The 19354-nt window shown below is 45.5% G+C and overlaps 1 protein-coding gene across 1 annotated transcript in view; it reads right to left on the reverse strand.

The window, feature by feature from the left end:
- LOC126249446 (uncharacterized) overlaps nt 1-19354 on the reverse strand; it is a 261660-nt gene that overhangs the window by 199384 nt on the left and 42922 nt on the right. The window contains exon 2 of the mRNA XM_049951100.1: nt 7968-8124. Coding sequence (XP_049807057.1) covers nt 7968-8115 — 148 coding nt within the window. The 5' untranslated portion in view covers nt 8116-8124. The remainder of the gene's footprint in view (nt 1-7967; nt 8125-19354) is intronic.

Genomic DNA, 19354 nt, shown 5'->3' on the forward strand with positions numbered 1-19354 from the left:
GTCTCATTTAAATACAGAAGAGAAAGTATCCATTATGGAGCTATGCACAATATACACTGACGCGCCAAAGAAACTGGTATAGGCATGCGTATTCAAATACAGAGATATGTAAACAGACAGCAAAACAGCGCTGCGGTTGGCAACGCTTATATAAGACAACAAGTGTCTGGCACAGTCGTTAGATCGGTTATTGTTGTTACAATGGCAGGTTATCAAGATTTAAGTGAGTTTGAACGTGGTATTACAGTCGGCGCACGAGCGATGGAACACAGCATCTCCGAGGTAGCGATAAAGTGGGGATTTTCCCGAACGACCATTTCACGAGTGTACCGTGAATATCAGAAATTCGGTAAAACATCAAATTTCCGACATCGCTGAGGCCGGAAAAAGATCCTGCAAGAAGGGGACCAGCGACTGTTCAGCGTGACAGAAGTGCAACCCTTCCGTAAACTGTTGCTGATTTCAGTGCTGGGCCATCAACAAGTGTCAGCGTGGGAATCATTCAACGAAACATCATCGATATGGGCTTTCGGAGCCGAAGGTACCCTTGATGACTGCACGACACAATGCTTTACGCCTCGCTCGGGCTCGTCGACACTGACACTGGACTGTTGATGACTGCTTTCTTATTGCCTGGGCGGACAAGTCTCGTTTCAAATTGTATTTAGCGGATGGACGTGTACAAGTGTGGAGACAACCTCATGAATCCATGGACCCTGCATGTCACCAAGGGACTGTTAAAGCTGGTGGATACTCTGTAATGGTGTGGGTCGCGTGCAGTTGGAGTGATATGGGACCCTTGATAAATCTAGGTACGACTTTGAGAGGTGACACGTACGTAAGCATCCTGTTTGGTCACCTGCATCCGTTCATGTCCGTTGTGCTTTCCGACGGACCTGAGCAATTCCAGCAGGACAATCCGACAACCCATACGTCCAGAAACAGTGTGGCTCCAGAAACACTCTTCTGAGTTTAAACACTACCGCTGGCCGCCAAGCACCCCAGACATGAACATTATTGATTATATCTGGGATGCCTTGCCATGTACTGTTCCGAACAGATCTCCACCCCCTCGTACTCTTACAGATTTATGGACAGCCCTGCAGGATCCATGGTGTCAGTTCCTTTCAGCACTACTTCAGACATTAGTCGAGTCCATGCCACGTCGTGTTGTGGCACTTCTGCGAGCTTGCGGGGGATCTACACGATATTAGTCAGGTGTACCAGTTTCTTTGGTTCTTCAGTGTATAAGTATTTTTCATTTTCTGGGGGGGGGGGGGGGGGGGGAAGTTGCCTTACACAGATAGTATCAGGCGTGAAATCAAGCTGTTACTGGAAGCAGAAGGTAAGGTAATTTCCTTGCGACCGTACAGAATAGTGCTAGCACAATAAGAAGTGCTACTGAAAGAGACTAAGACAAATATTCGAGGTTGATATCGCAGTGCCTACTAAAAGTGGATGGAACTTCCCATTGATAATGATTCCGAAGAAGATGGATACCAGTGGAAAGTAAGAATGATGTATAGTTGCTGACTATAGGTGAATGGATGAAAACTCCGTAAATTTAGGATAGCCAAAGTAATTGACAGTTTAGGAAAGGGAAAATACTTCTTGACCATCTATTGGCGAAAGGCTATTACCCACTCTTATTAGGCGAAAAGGACCGAGAAAAGGGTGTTTTCAGTATTCCATACATACGTTAAAAGCAGAAATGAATGTCCGTGGCTCTTACAACAACATTTCAGAAACTTAAGATTTCTATTTCGACAGGGCTGTAAGGTGCTGCGCCACGAATAAGTACAGGCATGGCTTTGGGGAAATCTTGTAAATTTCAAGCAGCTATGGCTGGAAGGCAGTGGTTCAGGGACCGAATATCACATCGGATAGCAGGGACGGAGAATGTTGATATTTAGCAAACGATTCTGTGAAGCGGGCTCACGACACCGCTCGCAGGCGAGAAGGCACGACCCGGCAGCGCGGTGTACAAGTGGCGTGAAGTATCAGGGCAGCACAGAGCACTGACATGCTGTGAAGATTGGTTGGTTGGTTGTTTTGGGGAAGGAGACCAGACATCGAGGTCATCGGTCTCATCGGATTAGGGAAGGAAGGGGAAGGAAGTCGGCCGTGCCCTTTGAAAGGAACCATCCCGGCATTTGCCTGGAGCGATTTAGGGAAATCACGGAAAACCTAAATCAGGATGGCCGGACGCGGGATTGAACCGTCGTCCTCCCGAATGCGAGTCCAGTGTCTAACCACTGCGCCACCTCGCTCGGTTCCTGTGGAGAACACGTACGTTGCAGTTACAACAACGCGTAGTGACCTGTGTGTAGGGGCCGAAGTGGGCTGAGGAAAGCTAACGTGGTAATCATTAATGAGTACTTTACTTATTTGCTCCAGAGGGACTATGTCAGAGGCGTAGGGAAGAGACGTATAAATAAGGGAGCCCAGAGCCTCAAATGGGAATATCGTGGTGCCATTCTGTCCGCGTTTAGAACCGGAGAGTATGACGATTGTTTAAGCTGCAGGCCATCCACGAACCTCCGCAGCACGGACGCGCCATAGCTATGGCGGGGCGGGCCACACCTTAGAGCTGCACCGGCACGAGGAGCGCGAGGGTTGCTAGCCACCGTTCTCTGGGTGACGTCGTCCGGTGGACTAAAAGTTGCCGTCCGCAGGGGCTGGCCGAGGCGCGAACTCGCGATCTCCCGGGTGCAGAGCTATTTGCGGTCATTGACGAGCTACCCTGTGCGGACGGCTGGAGCTGCTTAGGCCCACTACAATGACGGCGGTCGGCTGTTTCCTTTAGGCGCTCTTCTACGAGTTGCGCTTGAGGGGGAAGTCAGCCGGGTTGTGGGCTACCGGCGTAGCCAACACGCACTGAGCCATTTATCCGTGGCGTGAGTATGAGAGTTACGTCTGCAAGGCTGGGCGGCCGGACGCCAACGCAGCAGATTCTGGCATTGGCGCTGACCCACGCACGCACGCCTCGCGGCGCCATCACTGGGGTCAGTGGAAGCCCTGCTGTGTACCTCTGATACGACAAAGTGAATGACATACTTGCCGGTGTTTCTCTGCAAGCTTCTGCGGGAGCCATCCCTCTCTCCCATATCATATCTCTCTCGGTCGTTCTGGCATATTACAATCCATGAGCTCGGTGGGTTGTAACAAATTGGTGTCAGGAATGGTCGTTTCGTCCACGTCCACGTCCACGTCCAGTACTACATTTTGATGAGAGAGTTGGAAATTAGGAAATTTGTTGTAAGTTCCTATGGGACCAAACTGCTGAGGTCATCAGTCCCTAGGCTTGCACACTACTTAATCTAACTTAAGCTAACTTACGCTACGGACAACACACACACCCATGCCCGAGGGAGGACTCGAACCTCCGACGGGGGGAGCCGCGCGAACCGTGGCAAGGCGCCGCGACCGTACGGCTACCCCGGGCGGCGAGAGAGTTTGTTTTGGTGAGTGGTGAGTGAGGCAGTGGCACTTTACTTACGTACCAGCTCAGTACAATGTGGTGCGGTGAGTCAAAGTTTTATTTATATTATTTATCATGTTTACTCTCATTGTTAGCGTTAGCAGTGTGAGCTACGGTACACGATGTTCAGAGTTACTTTTGTGAAACCACAGGAACACGTGGACTTATCTTTGTTTAGAGATAATGGTGGACGCGATAATTTAGTGCCAGTGAGGAGTCCATTTCGCAATTTTTCTGGGCACGAGTTGCCGTGTACCAGAGCTGTATCAGCTGTTTGTTCTGCATGTAGACGTACTGGTCATGTATCAAGTAGTTGTACTGAGTGCAGATGGGAGATGATTCGCCAGAGGCATTAATTTGTGATTACATTTTTTGTGTAGGTTTAAGTGGGAGTTCGTGTTTTGCCTTTTTTTAAAATAAGTCTGTTGAATTATGGTGGAAGTACAGCACGCAAAATGGTGAAAGCACTTGCTGCTACCTCAGGTGCAGTTGCTGCTTTACTCAGCAAGTGCAAGGGTTAACAGAACAGTCTGAGGGCATGAAGGAGAGAAATTTCGAACTTAATCGTGAGTTGGAGGCTCGTAAAGACAGTCACGATCAGTCGCAATCAGAGTCACAGGAAATTAAGTCTAGATTGAGAGTGCCTTCTGTTCCGCATGGTCGCACTGATTATTCCCTTCTCGGGAAAGGCAACGAAGGACGTGACAATTTGCGTTAGGGATATTAGAGACGCTGCGGAAGCACATGGGCGGTCAGATGAAGTAACCCTGTATGTTGCAAATATGCGTTTGGCGGGGGACGCAAAAGCATATGTCTACCACGAGACATTGAGTAAGGCACATACTTACATTCCAGGAGTGGGCCGCTGGATTTTGCTAGCGGTACCAAAAGCAGAACAGTGCGCTATTTTTTCAGGAGAAATTAAGTACGTTGTCGATGCAGCGCAACTAGTCTCTGGAAGCATTCTTGGATAGAATCTGTAAGCTAAATGCAAAGACATATGTACAGACCCAGAATGCAGAAGTTAATAGGGTACTGTTACAGGAGGCAGAAAATAGATCGGTGGATATTTTTTTGCATGATATATCTTCTGATATGTCATGGAGGGTACAGATGCAAAATCCAGAAGACTTAGTCAGCTCTTATGATCGCAACACTTATAGAGGAGGTGGATATCGCCAGGAAGCAAAGAGTGGACCACCACGTGTTCGCTGCCGAAGTCAAGTATTATGCCAACGGGATTGCCTCAACCGTCGGAAGGCAGTTCTGACAGACTGTAACACGGCACAACTCAGTGCACAGACGGAATCCAGTTTAGTGGGCTTAGTGGGTGGCAGGAAACAGAGAATTTTGGTGGAAACAGGTGCGAATGCATCCGTTATCGGTCTGGACCTCATGGGAAAGAGGAAACTGGGAATACCACGGTATAGGTTATGTGGGGTTGGCGATAATGGGGTGGAATCATGGGGTATGACAGTAGTGGAGTTTTCGGTCGGGAAAACTAAGTTCAGCGAACGCATGGAGGTGTTTCCATACATAGGGGAAGGTTATTCAGTGATTTTTGGGCTAGACTTTCCCGACAAACATCGCGCTAAGACATGTCCGAAAGAACAGACACCATATCCATATAAGCATATAGTTCTGGCAGTACCAGCCATGACCTTCATCTTCTGTGCGGATGCACACATATTCCCGAACTCTTACGGGACTTGGTAAGAATGTCTTCCACGAGTAATGAGTGTGTTGGGGTGGGACACTACGAATGTAGTGTGTGGACATACAAGGTGAGAACGTGGGTCTCACGGGAGGTGTGCGCGAGATAGACCCAGCAGTCGCGCTATCCTCTGTGCCTTCGGTGGCTCAGATGGATAGAGCGTCTGCCATGTAAGCAGGAGATTCCGGGTTCGAGTCCCGGTTGGTGCAGACATTTTCAGCTGTCCTCGATGATATATATCAACGCACGTCGGCAGCTGACGGTATTAATATAATTCTAATTTAATTCGGCTACACTATGTCGGCGATTGCTGCACAAACACTATCTCCACGTACACTATAATTGTGTATTGTGTGAATTGAACCGGGGATCTAGGAACGACAGAGAGGCTTCGTTCCCGCCGTAGCCCTCAGTGGTTCGCAACCCCACAACAGTTTACAGCAGGCCACTCGTCCTACCGCTGCCCCACACCGAACCCACGAACCCAGGGTTATTGTGCGGTTCGGCCCCGCGAAAACGGAGCAGAAGAGTTTCATGACAGTTACGCTATGAGGGTTGCATACGAATCAGACGGAACGCAATTCAAGTCGTTCGGATACTTTTGACCATGAGAGCACATTTAGCATAAGAACTGTGAAGACAAAATACCGGAAATTAAGGCTCGAACAAAGGTGTATAGACAGTCGTTTTCCCTCACTCTGTGAATGGGACAGGAAAGGGAATAACTAGTTTAAATTTTCCACCTGTGCCATCTTGGATTTTTTAATTACTCACCAGTGCCATTTTTGAATTCCGATACTGTAATGCTGACACTGCAGCGCCGATAGAGGGAGATGCATGAAATACGTGCAAGGAAGGACGTAGCTCTAATATACTTCCGAGTGCCGAATCCAGTTAGCTGAGTAGCCGAGTAAGCCTCCGGCCAGCTCATCCCCTTATGGGTTTCATACATAATTTCTTTGATTCTACGTATGTAACATTAAACATTTAATATTGTAATTATAATTAAATATCCAATTACTGAGTGACTCTGTGGTATATTGAGTCATCACAATTCTTTGAAAATAAACATATACAATTACCAATTACTAATATATTTATATGAAACTAAATTGCATGTGCTCCAATACAACAACCCAACATTTTACTGATCAAACAGTGTTTTTATTCTACTTGTGATCTTACAGCCATGCATTTACTTGTCGTGGTCACTGTCACATGCATATCACATCACGACACCCTCTCACCATCGGTACTACTGACGTCTGTTCCCTGTTCCCCATCGTTGATGTTTTCCTCCTCACTCACCGCCTCTTCTCTGTTTACATGTCTCAGACTTGTGTTTCAGTGTCCAGTATTTACTCAGAACTTGTTTATTTCATTGCTAGATGTGTTGTTTGTTATAACGCGCAGTAATATAAATGTTTCTGTATTCCTAATCAACAACTGCCTTTAGCACAGAGGGAGTTTATATCTCCTAGCCTGCATTTGGACAGAACTTGTGAACACTGCATTCTCAGGAGTGTAAAGCGCCACACTCACGTAATGCCAGTAGTCCCTTTCCCATTTTCGGTATGGGGCGCGCTCTTTCGTAAAATGTACTATACTTCTGCTGAAGATGATGTGATCACGTGAGAGAAGTCTTCAGAAGAAAGAGTGATTTCAGGTGTGCCGCAGGGGAGTGTCGTAGGACCGTTGCTATTCACAATATACATAAATGACCTTGTGGATAACATCGGAAGTTCACTGAGGCTTTTGCGGATGATGCTGTAGTATATCGAGAGGTTGTAACAATTGAAAATTGTACTGAAATGCAGGAGGATTTGCAACTAATTGGCGCATGGTGCAGGGAATGGCAATTGAATCTCAATGTAGACAAGTGTAATATGCTGTGAATACATGGAAAGAAAGATCCTTTATCATTTAGCTACAATATAGCAGGTCAGCAACTGGAAGCAGTTAATTCCATAAATTATCTGGGAGTAGGCATGAGGAGTGATTTAAATGGAATGACCATTTAAAATTAATAATCTTTAAAGCAGATGCCAGACAGATTCATTGGAAGAATCCTAAGGAAATGCAGTCCGAAAACAAAGCAAGTAGATTACAGTACACTTGTTCACCCACTGCTTGAATACTGCCCACTGGTGTGGTATCCATACCAGGTAGGGTTGATAGAAGAGATAGAGAAGATCCAACGGAGAGCAGCGCGCTTCGTTACAGGCTCATTTAGTAATCTCGAAAGCGTTACAGAAATGATAGATAAACTCCAGTGGAAGAGTCTGCAAGAGAGACGCTCAGTAGTTCGGTACGGGCTTTTGTTGAAGTTTCCAGAACATACCTTCACCGAGGAGTCAAGCAGTGTATTGCTCCCTCCTACGTATATCTCGCGAAGAGACCATGTGGATAAAATCAGACAGATTAGAGCCCACACAAAGGCATACCGACAATCTTCCTTTTCACGAACAATACGAGACTGCAGTAGAAGGGAGAACCAATAGAGGTACTCAAGGTACCCTCCGCCACACACCGTCAGGTGGCTTGCGGAGTATGGATGTAGATGTAGATGTACTCTCTCGGAGGAGATTGAATACTCGGCATTCTGTATTTCCAGTGTTCCAAACCCGCTGTCATTCGTCAAGTGTCCAGGTACGGAGATTTGACTTATTGTTTGTAATGGAACTTGTAATTTCTTTCACTTTATCTAAGTTATCTCGCTGCAACCAATATGAAATACGTAAGGTATTCAGTACTAAGTTGTAGGCGTGTTACCTGAGTGAGAGCTGGAGAGGACGGTGATCCCGTGACGGCCGCCAATTGCAGCCGAAGCCTGGTCGAGCGTCAGCAACTGAGCGCACTGGAACTGCATGCTGGCAGCCACCAGCACCACCAGCTGCACAGCCCCCGAGGCAGGCGCCATCGCCCGCAGCTGTGTGCGGAAACCACATGCAGGCGCCTGGCTGACACAACTACAGCACGACAATTACTGAACTACACTACTGGCCATTAGAATTGCTACACCACGAAGATGACGTGCTACAGACGCGAAATTTAACCGACAGGAAGAAGATGCTGTGATATACAAATGATTACATTTTCAGAGCATTCACACAAGGTTGACGCCGGTGGCGACACCTACAACGTGCTGACATGAGGAAAGTTTCCAACCGATTTCTCATACACAAACAGCAATTGACCGGCGTTGCCTGGTGAAACGTTGTTGTGATGCCTCGTGTAAGGAGGAGAAATGCGTACCATCACGTTTCCGACTTTGGTAAAGGTCGGATTGTAGCCTATCGCGGTTGCGGTTCGTCGTATCGCGACACTGCTGCTCGCGTAGGTCGAGATCCAGTGACTGTTAGCAGAATATGGAATCGGTGGGTTCAGGAGGGTAATCGGAACGCCGTGCTGGATCCCAACGGCGTCGTACCACAAGCAGTCGAGATGACAGGCATCTTATCCGCATGGCTGTGACGGATCGTGCAGCCACGTCTCAATCCCTGATTCAACAGATGGGGACGTTTGCAAGACAACAAAGTGGTTCAAATGGCTCTGAGCACTATGGAGCTTAACGTATGAGGTCATCAGTCCCCCAGAACATAGAACTACTGTAAGTAGGCTGTTTATGTTTTCTTATTGGCAACGTTACGTAGCGCTCTGTATGAAAATCACTGGCTGTGCTGTGTGCAGTCTGTGGCTAGTTTGCATTGTTGTCTGCCATTGTAGTGTTGGGCAGCGGCAGCTGGATGTTAACAGCGCGTAGCGTTGCGCAGTTGGAGGTGAGCCGCCAGTAGTGGTGGATGTGGGGAGAGAGATGGCGGAGTTTTGAAATTTGTAAGACTGGATGTCAATTATGACTATTAAGGTAAATGCATTGTTTGTTCTCCATCAACATCTTTCATTTGCTAACTATGCCTATCAGTAGTTAGTGCCTTCCGTAGTTTGAATCTTTTATTTAGCTGGCAGTAGTGGCGCTCGCTGTATTGCAGTAGTTCGAGTAACGAAGATTTTTGGTGAGGTAAGTGATTTGTGAAACGTTTAGGTTAATATTAGTCAGGGCCATTCTTTTGTAGGGATTTTTGAAAGTCAGATTGCGTTGCGATAAAAATATTGTGTGTCAGTTAAAGCACAGTCTTGTATAATTGTTCTAAGGGGACGTTTCACTACTTAAACCTAACTAACCTAAGGACATCACACACATCCATTCCCGAGGCAGGATTCGAACCTGCTACCGTAGCTGTCGCGCGGTTCCAGACTGTAGCGCCTAGAACCGCTCGGCCACTACAGCCGGCACAAGACAACAACCATCTGCACGAACAGTTCGACGACGTTTGCAGCAGCATGGACTATCAGCTCGGAGACCATGGCTGCGGTTGCCCTTGACGCTGCATCACAGACAGGAGCACCTGCGATGGTGTATTCAACGACGAACCTGGGTGCACGAATGGCAAAACCTCATTTTTTCGGATGAATCCAGATTCTGTTTACTGCATCATGATGGTCGCATCCATGTTTGGCGACATCGCGGTGAACGCACATTGGAAGCGTGTATTCGTCATCGCCATACTGGCGTATCACGCGGCGTGATGGTATGGGGTGCCAATGATTACACGTCTCGGTCACCTCTTGTTCGCATTGACGGCACTTTGAATAGTGGACGTTACATTTCAGATATTTTACGACCCGTGGCTGTAGCCTTCATTCAATCCCTGCGAAGCCCTACATTTCAGCAGGATAATGCACGACCGCATGTTGCAGGTCCTGTACGGGCCTTTCAGGATACAGAAAATGTTCGACTGCTGCCCTCGCCAGCACATTCTCCAGATATCTCACCAATTGAAAACGTCTGGTCAATGGTGGCCTAGCAACTGGCTCGTCACAATACGCCAGTCAGTACTCTTGATGAAGTGTGGTATCGTGTTGAAGCTGCATGGGCAGCTGTACCTGTACACGCCATCCAAGCTCTGTTTAACTCAATGCCCAGGCGTATAAAGGCCGTTATTACGGTCAGAGGTGGTTGTTCTGGGTACTGATTTCTCAGGATCTTTGCACCCAAATTGCGTGAAAATGTAATCACATGTCAGTTCTAGTATAATATATTTGTCCAATGAATACCCGTTTATCATCTGCATTTCTTCTTAGTGTAGCAATTTTAATGGCCAGTAGTGTAAATAAGAAAAAAAAGCGTCAATTAGTTACAAACTACGCCGTGCAGACACTGTCAGCCGGCCGAAGTGGCCGTGCGGTTAAAGGCGCTGCAGTCTGGAACCGCGAGACCGCAACGGTCGCAGGTTCGAATCCTGCCTCGGGCATGGATGTTTGTGATGTCCTTAGGTTAGTTAGGTTTAACTAGTTCTAAGTTCTAGGGGACTAATGACCTCAGCAGTTGAGTCCCATAGTGCTCAGAGCCATTTGAACCATTTGAACCAGACACTGTCTTCAACATGTAAACGTCACTACAGACATTCGGAGTTAGGTTATGACACGTTCGATATGCCTACCATCGTTGGCGATGTTGTGGCGCAGACGAACAGCGAAATTCTGCACGACCCGCTGAAGTGTCGGAACATCGATGCTGTTGATGACCTCCTGAGTGGCTGTTTTCAGCTCAGAAATGGTTTTGAGGTTATTGCTGTACACCTTGTCTTTAATATAGCCCCACAAAAAGGAGTCGCGTGTTTCCAAATACGGAGAATATGGCTGCAAATCGAGGCCCATGCCAGTGGTCTCTGGATATCCTGAACCAGAATGCGGTCCCCAAAGTGCTCCTGCAGGACATCAAACACTCTCCTGCTTCGATGGGATCGAGCTCCGTCTTGCATGAACCACATCTTGTCGAAATCAGGGTCACTTTGGAAAATGGAGATAAAATCATCTTCCAAAACCTACACGTACCGTTCGGCAGTCACCGTGCCATCAAGGAATATCGCACAGATTATTCCGTGACGGGACATGTCACACCACACAGTCACCCGTTTTAGGTGAAGAGACTTCTTGGTCGTGAAATGGGGTTTCTCAGTCGCCCAAATACGCCAGTTTTGCTTACTGGCCGGCCGCGGTGGCCGTGCGGTTCTGGCGCTGCAGTCCGGAACCGCGGGACTGCTACGGTCGCAGGTTCGAATCCTGCCTCGGGCATGGGTGTGTGTGATGTCCTTAGGTTAGTTAGGTTTAAGTAGTTCTAAGTTCTAGGGGACTTATGACCTAAGATCTTGAGTCCCATAGTGCTCAGAGCCATTTGAACCATTTTTTTTATTTTGCTTACTGACGAACCCATCCAAAAGAATGTGGGCTTCGTCGCTAAACCAATCCGTACTAAACCCCATCATACCCAGTGGCCATCCGTGCAGTAGTTATGACGCTTTTATTTCATATAGTTTAATAACTGTGGCCATGTAGGTGGTTTCACTGCTTGTTCTGTGAAGTTTTAAATAAGATCAGAATGCTTTTCCTGTCTGTCTCGTCATATTTACGACAAAAAAATGGTTCAAATGGCTCTAAGCACGATGGGACTTAACATCTGAGGTCATCAGTCCCCTAAACTTAGAACTACGTAAACCTAACTAACCTAAGGACATCACAGACATACATGCCCGAGGCAGGATTCGAACATGAGACCGTAGCAGCAGCGCGGTTCCGGACTGTAGCGCCTAGACCGGTCGGCCACAGCGGCTGGCTATTTACGACACAAACTCCCAATGGAATAGCGGAGAGTATGCTTTCCTACGTTAAAATTGCTAATGCGTCGAAGAATTGCAGTTATTAATTTCGTGTTCTTAAAGACCGTGGAAGAGTAGAATTTAAAGTTAGGTCGACATCGAGGTTGTTAGAGACGAAGCACCAGCTCAACTGAAAGAGGACAATTCCAACGCATAAACTCATTAACAATGCTGCTGTCACTGCTGCTTGCGATATTGAGTGACATACTAATGGTTTGCTTCCCGGTGCTCTGCCGAGTTGTTGTTTTCATTTTATACGCAATATTTCGACGACCGATCCAGCCATCTTCTTCAGGTGCTGCTAGTTTTGTTGCTACGTTCTACTGTGGCATTCTTAATTTTGGCATCGCCCATTGAATTTTGTTATGTAAGTACCCACTCATTCATAATGCTATTCGTAAGTGTGGTAATCCATCGGTGGGGCTATCCTTGTCTGACAGATCAGAATCTTTATCATCGAATTTTCTTGTGTATACACGCTGAAGAGCCAAAGAAACTGGTACACCTGCCTAATACCGTATATGTCCCCCGCGAGCACGCAGACGTGCCTCAACACGACGTAACATGGATTCGACTAATGTCTGAAATAATGCTGGAGGGAACTGACACCATGAATCCTGCGGGACTGCCCATAAATCAGTAAGAGTACGAGTGGGTGGGAATCTCTTCTGAACACCATGTTGTAATGCATCCCAGATATACTCAATAATGTTCATGTCTGGGGAGTTTGGTGGCCAGGGAAAGTGTTTAAATTCAGAAGAGTGTTCCTGGAGCCACTGTGTAGCAATTCTGGACATGTGGGGTGTCGCATTGTCCTGCTGGAATTGCCCAAGTACGTCGGAATGCGCAATGGATATGAATGGATGCAGGTGGTCCGACAGGATGCCTACGTACGTGTCACCTGTCAGAGTCGTATCTAGATGTATCCCTTATCACTCCAACTGCACATGCCACACACCATTACAAAGCCTTCATCAGCTTCAACAATCCCCAGCTGACATGCAGGGTCCATGGATTCATGAAGTTGTCTCCATACCTTGACACATCCATCCGCTCGATACAATGTGAAACGAGACTCGTCCGACCAGGCAGAATGTTTCCAGTCATCAACACTCCAATGTCGGTGTTGACGGGCCCAGGCGAGGCGTAAAGCTTTGTGTCGTGTAGTCATCAAGGATACACGTTGAATGTTTCGCACGCTGACACTTGTTGATGGCCCAGCATAGAAATATGCAGCAATTTGCGGAACAGCTGCACTTCTGTCACGTTGAACGATTCTCTCCAGCCGTCGTTGGTTCCGTTCTTGCAGGATCTTTTTCCGGCCGCAGTGATGTCGGAGATAAGATGTTTTACCGGATTGCCGGCCGCAGTGGCCGAGCGGTTCTAGGCGCTTCAGTCCGGAACCGCGCTGCTGCTACGGTCGCAGGTTCTAATCCTGCCTCGGGCATGGATGTGTGTGCTGCCCTTAGGTTAGTTAGGTTTAAGTAGTTCTAAGTTATAGGTGACTGATGACCTCAGAAGTTAAGTCCCATAGTGCTCAGAGCCATTTGAACCATTTACCGGATTCCTAATATTCACGGTACACTCGTGAAATGGTCATACGGGAAAATCCCCACTTCATCGCTACCCCGGAGGTGCTGTGTCCAATCACTCGTGCGCAGACTATAACACTACGTTCAAACTCAATTAAATCTTGATAATCTGCCATCATGGCAGCTGTAACCGATGTAACTGCGCCAGGCACTTGTTGTCTTATATAGCCGGCCGAAGTGGCCGTGCGGTTAAAGGCGCTGCAGTCTGAAACCGCAAGACCGCTGCGGTCGCAGGTTCGAATCCTGCCTCGGGCATGGATGTTTGTGATGTCCTTAGGTTAGTTAGGTTTAACTAGTTCTAAGTTCTAGGGGACTAATAACCTCAGCAGTTGAGTCCCATAGTGCTCAGAGCCTATGAGCCTATGTTGTCTTATATAAGCGTTGCCGGCCGCAGTGCCGTATCCTGCCTGTTTACATATATCTGTATTTGAATACGCATGCCTATACCAGTTTCTTTGGCACTTCAGCGTAGGAAACCTACGCACACTGTCCTCTGTCTCCACGTCTCAAGCCATCACCATCCATCTGAAAGAAATTCGGTGTTGAGGCTCTGGTCCACAGATCTCGAAAACCTTCGGTGAACGATAGCCACAGCGAAGAACGACAAGACTTACGAATAACGTTCTGAAAGAATGGTTACTCAGATCAGAATACCATAGCAAGCTCTGAAAATCAAAAGAGCGTCAAAGGGCGCATGGAGCGTCGGGAGTCGAACTGGGCTATAAATAGCAACGCGAGACCAACAGTAATTCGCAATCCGGGCAGCAAGTACACATGACAACAAAACTCGTAGCACCTGAATAAGCCAGGTGGGCAGGATGTCGAAATATTGTCATCAAATGGAAACAATAACTCGGAAGAACAAGCGAAAAACATTATTAATCAATCGCGTCGAGGTAATTTAAGAGGTCACATGTGTGATATACTGTTTTCTGGCGGAGGCCGAGCGGTTCTAGGCGCTTCAGTCCGGAAGTGCGCTGCTGCTACGGTCGCAGGTTCGAATCCTGCCTCGGGCATTGATGTGTGTGATGTCCTTAGGTTAGTTAGGTTTTAGTAGTTCTAAGTCTAGGGGACTGATGACCTCAGATGTTAAGTCCCATAGTGCTTAGAGCGATTAGAACGATTTGAACCAAATACGAGAGGAAAGATAAGAGGAAAGAATGAGGCAATGAAGACTATGACAAGTTTTGTGCGTCAAAAGTCATACAGACAACGCGAACTTTCTACTGAAACGCTTTTTCTTCCCGTAAATAGTCTGCGGGTGATGCGATACAAACGATTTCTTGCAAGTGGAAGGGTCATAGACAGAATGTAAAGTAGGCATTATTTGGATAAAAATTAGAAAACATATTAACATTTGTACTTTTGTTGATATGTCGATCCTCATTTGCTATTAACATTGCATTAATGAGTTTTAGGTTAATGCCGTTCGTTCTCAACTGAATAAAGGCAATATTAGTTTTGCCACACGCATTTATTGGCGCAACAAATGACGTTCTAATAACACCAGGGAAAATTGAATATAGGTGTAAAGCGGGAAATCAGGTTTCGAATTCTGTTCGTGCACAAATTTCATCTGTCACCATTGAGTTATTACAGTGCCCCAATGCAGGAAAAGTCGGAAATTTCTTTCAAGAAAGACAATGTTTGTTTTGCCTAGGCGAAACGCGACTGGAAAAACAAATACTGCCGTATTTAGTTGCAAACAGGAGACATTAACATAAAAATCATTAATATATGTTCATATCGATCATATTCAGTGAGTAGTGTTTTTATATCAATTTACATCTAGCTTCATTCTGATATGGCAATTATCAGAGCTTATGAACACGTGGGAGCTACATACAAACAACGAAGCCGAAGGTTTTCCCCCGCAGTGCCTACTCTATACTTACAAACATGCGCTCAAGTATTGCGGCCAAGCTACAGATTTCACGTCATACTGCACACACTTGCGACAGACAAAATCGGAGCTGTCAAAGAAAAATCAAGCAAACAAAACAAGCAGTAAAGATATTAATAAATAACGACCAATCATGATCATCAACCATTTGACGACGATTGTTGATCAAGGCCTCTTCATGCAGCCTCAACATGTTTTCTGATATAATCTATCCACGTCCCGTTAAGGCGTTGTATTGATCTTTTCTTGTCTCTTGGAATCCAGTTAAGAACTTCCTTCGTTTTGAAGGAAGCCTTGATTTTCTTTTCGCTCTTGGAATCTAGCATAGAACTTACTTCGTCTATCTAGAGTCCATTTGCCTGCTTTCACATACCTTCCATCTCCATTTTATTTACGTTTCGTCTTTACAAAAAGGTTCAAATGGCTCTGAGCACTATGGGACTCAACTGCTGTGGTCATCAGTCCCCTAGAACTTAGAACTACTTAAACCTAACTAACCTAAGGACATCACACACATCCATGCCCGAGGCAGGATTCGAACCTGCGACCGTAGCAGTCGCACGGTTCCGGACTGCGCGCCTAGAACCGCGAGACCACCGCGACCGGCTCGTCTTTACACTCCAGTTCGTTACTGATTCGTTTATTTAGTTTTATATCCCTGCTAGTACTTTCAAACATGAATCTCTCCATTCCTTGCAGAGAAATTCTCAGTTATGAATGACTTTCGCATCAAAATTCCAAGTCTCAGTGATGTAGTTCCAAACCAGTAATACACACTGACTGTAAACTTCCCTTTTCAGTCACATCAGAAGTTAAATTTTGAGAAACCTGGTTAGTTCCTAAAAGCATTCCAGACCATTTTCCCTTTTGTATTAATTCATCTTGCTATCCATGTATTCATCTTCAGCTGCTCAGAATACAAAAACTAATCAACTGGCTCTGTCACTTAATTCTTCGCGTCTTTGAAACTAATAATTTTTTATTTATGTGAAACCGGGCCGTGTTTTGTAAATGGTGAGCGCTTCTGCTGTCATGAAAAATAGGATGGTGCGTATTCAACGAGTTTTTTCTGAATTTACATAGTGTATACAACAAAATGAAGCAATTTCATAATGTAACAGAAATACACTTCAAATCCCCGTCCAGGCATATAGATTTAAGTTTTCCGAGACTTCTCAGAATTGCTCCACGCAAATGGTTCCTTTGAAATAGACAGCCGCTTTCCTTCCCAGTCCTTTAGAAATACGAGCTTGTGCCCCGTTTCTAACGACCACGCTGTCGGCGGAACGTTCAAATCTAATGTTCCATCCTTCCCGAAATACACAACGAATGCATCGCACAGAAATATCCACCACGCAAGTTATTGGCACATTTACTTTTTATTAACCTAAGAAAATTTCAAGTATACACATAAAAAAAGTTTTGCTTCGCCTCGGTTCCAAGAGTTCCGGAACCTCTACAGAAAATTGGAATAGAGATCAACATAAACATTATTTCGCCCTTTTAATTGCTCATGAAAACCACACTTTGTATGTTGTACCACCATACAGCGAGACCTTCAGAGGTGGTGGTCTAGATTGCTGTACACACCGGTACCTCTAATAACCAGTAACACGTCCTCTTGCATTGATACATGCCTGTATTCGTCGTGGCATACTACCCACTAGATCATCAAGGCACTGTTGGTGCAGATTGTCTCGCTCCTCAACGGCGATTCGGCGTAGATCCCTCAGAGTGGCTGGTTGGTCACGTCGTCCATAAACAGTCCTTTTCAATCTATCCCAGGCATGTTCTATAGGGTTCATGACTGGAGAACATGGTGACCACTCTAGTCGAGCGATGTCGTTATCCTGAAGCCTGTCATTCACAAAACGTGCACGATAGGGGCGCGAATTGTCGTCCATGAAGACGAATGCCTCGCCAATATCCTACCGATATGGCTGCACTATCGATAGGAGGATGGAATTCACGTATCGTACAGCCGTTAAGGCGCCTTCCATGACCACCAGCATGGTTGAACTATAAACAACTCGAGCCTTGTACCTCCTTCCTGGTGGAATGACAGTAACTGATCGGCTGTCGAACCCCCTCCGTCTAATAGGTGCTGCTCATGCACGATTGTTTACATCTTTTGGCGGGTTTAGTGACATCTCTGAACAGTAAAAGGGACTGTTCCTGTGATATAATATCCACAGTCAACGTCTATCTTCAGGAGTTCTGGGAACCGGGGTGATGCAAAACTTTATTTGATGTGTGTATCTGTCTGAGAATTACAAAGAAATTTCTCTTTTAAGTATTTCAAACTTTGAACGAAATTTTTTTTATTTATCTTAGAGCACAAATCAATATCTGCTTCTCATAGGAAATATATTGAAACGAGTACTGAGATTAAAAGCTGCATTGTTAACGTTCTTACACGATTCTAAATCTGAATGTGCGAATTATTTTTATGACCCTGTTCGGCTATTAAAATTGGCACTCCTTGATGATCTTTTTAACCATCTAAATATTTTAAGCAATAGCCTCCTAGGGAGAGAATAGAACATTATAACTGCTAAGGATAAAACCAAAGGATTCCTTGCAAAACTTCGTTCGTGGTCAACGTCTTTACAAAGGATGATATTTGAGTCTTTCCTTTGCCTTCAGATGATGATCAAAGAAATTGCAATAGACTAATCGGTGGTAGTAAGTTCTCACATTCCTTGCACCTTGAATAATTTGGAAAAGAAATTATTAAGTTACTTTCCAGAACTGAACTCTGAAGCTGACAACAGGCACAGATGGATATTAAATCCTTCTTTTGATATGTTAGTACATCTGGCTGACTTGAGCACGAGGATGAAACGAACACTTATAGGTCTTGCTGCTGACATCATGCTTAAAATGGAATTTAATTCGCAAAAGATTGATGTCTTCTGAATGAAAAAAAATCCACAGCCGGCAAGGTAAGATTTTCAATTTTTAGAGCCGTTCACCACTTCCTACCTACGGGAATTAGCGTTGTGTTCGATTGTGAACATAAAAACTAAGAAGAGAAATACGCTTCAATTAGAAAATGATTTTTTGTGGCACAAAAATAGAACCACGATTTGACAAATTATTAATAAATACACAGTCACAGTCTTCTCATTCAAAGCGTTTTTTTTATTGTAGTGTTGTACCAACAACCCTCACTTACTTTTATCTGGATAAGTAACACCCTTGACAGATATCGCTGGTGTCATCCTATGAATAAAAACTCTTAAAAACAATAATATCCTCATAAGTGTCACTTATGATTTTAAATAATACAAATGAGAGACGTCAGTCGTTAATCTTGAAACTGCAGTTGTGTCGATAAAGCACTGTGCATTTGCCCATAATCGCCAAATCGTGCCATTATTGTTACTGACTTTGCTCTTGGTGATATGACTTATGCTCCTCGGCAAAGAAATGACAGTGAGATAGCAGGAAACGTGAAAGAATAAATAGCGAAATGTTTACATCAGGATTAGTAATACGACGGACAAAGTACAGTCAAACTTTGCTTAACGAGAAGTTCTGTAAAGAGCAGTACACATTATAATTTTGTAAAAGCTCCAATCGCTTGATGAGCAATGTTTCGCATAACGAGTCTGTTCAGTAGCTTTTTGATTAGACATCTATAAGTACTTCTAAAACCAGCTCCTGTCCTAGATAGACCTTTTCAGCTGCTATAGTTTGGCAATAAGTCACTCACTGTTTTATCTTTCCACCTTGTACGGCAGAAGCTCCGACAAATGACAATGTAGCCGACAATACAGTATTCAGCCGTACTGTTAGCGACAATCCTTGTTGCAGCTGGTGTCTCCGGTACATCTGCTCCGGCCTGCTCGACGATTGTGCTAATTCTCTGTTACGATGTTGCAATCTCTGCTAATTCGAACACCCACGTTTATTCATGACCTTGAAATACCTATTTATGAATTC

Source organism: Schistocerca nitens, chromosome 3 (genome assembly GCF_023898315.1).
Source record: "Schistocerca nitens isolate TAMUIC-IGC-003100 chromosome 3, iqSchNite1.1, whole genome shotgun sequence".
In the NCBI taxonomy this organism is placed as follows: Eukaryota; Metazoa; Arthropoda; class Insecta; order Orthoptera; family Acrididae; genus Schistocerca; species Schistocerca nitens.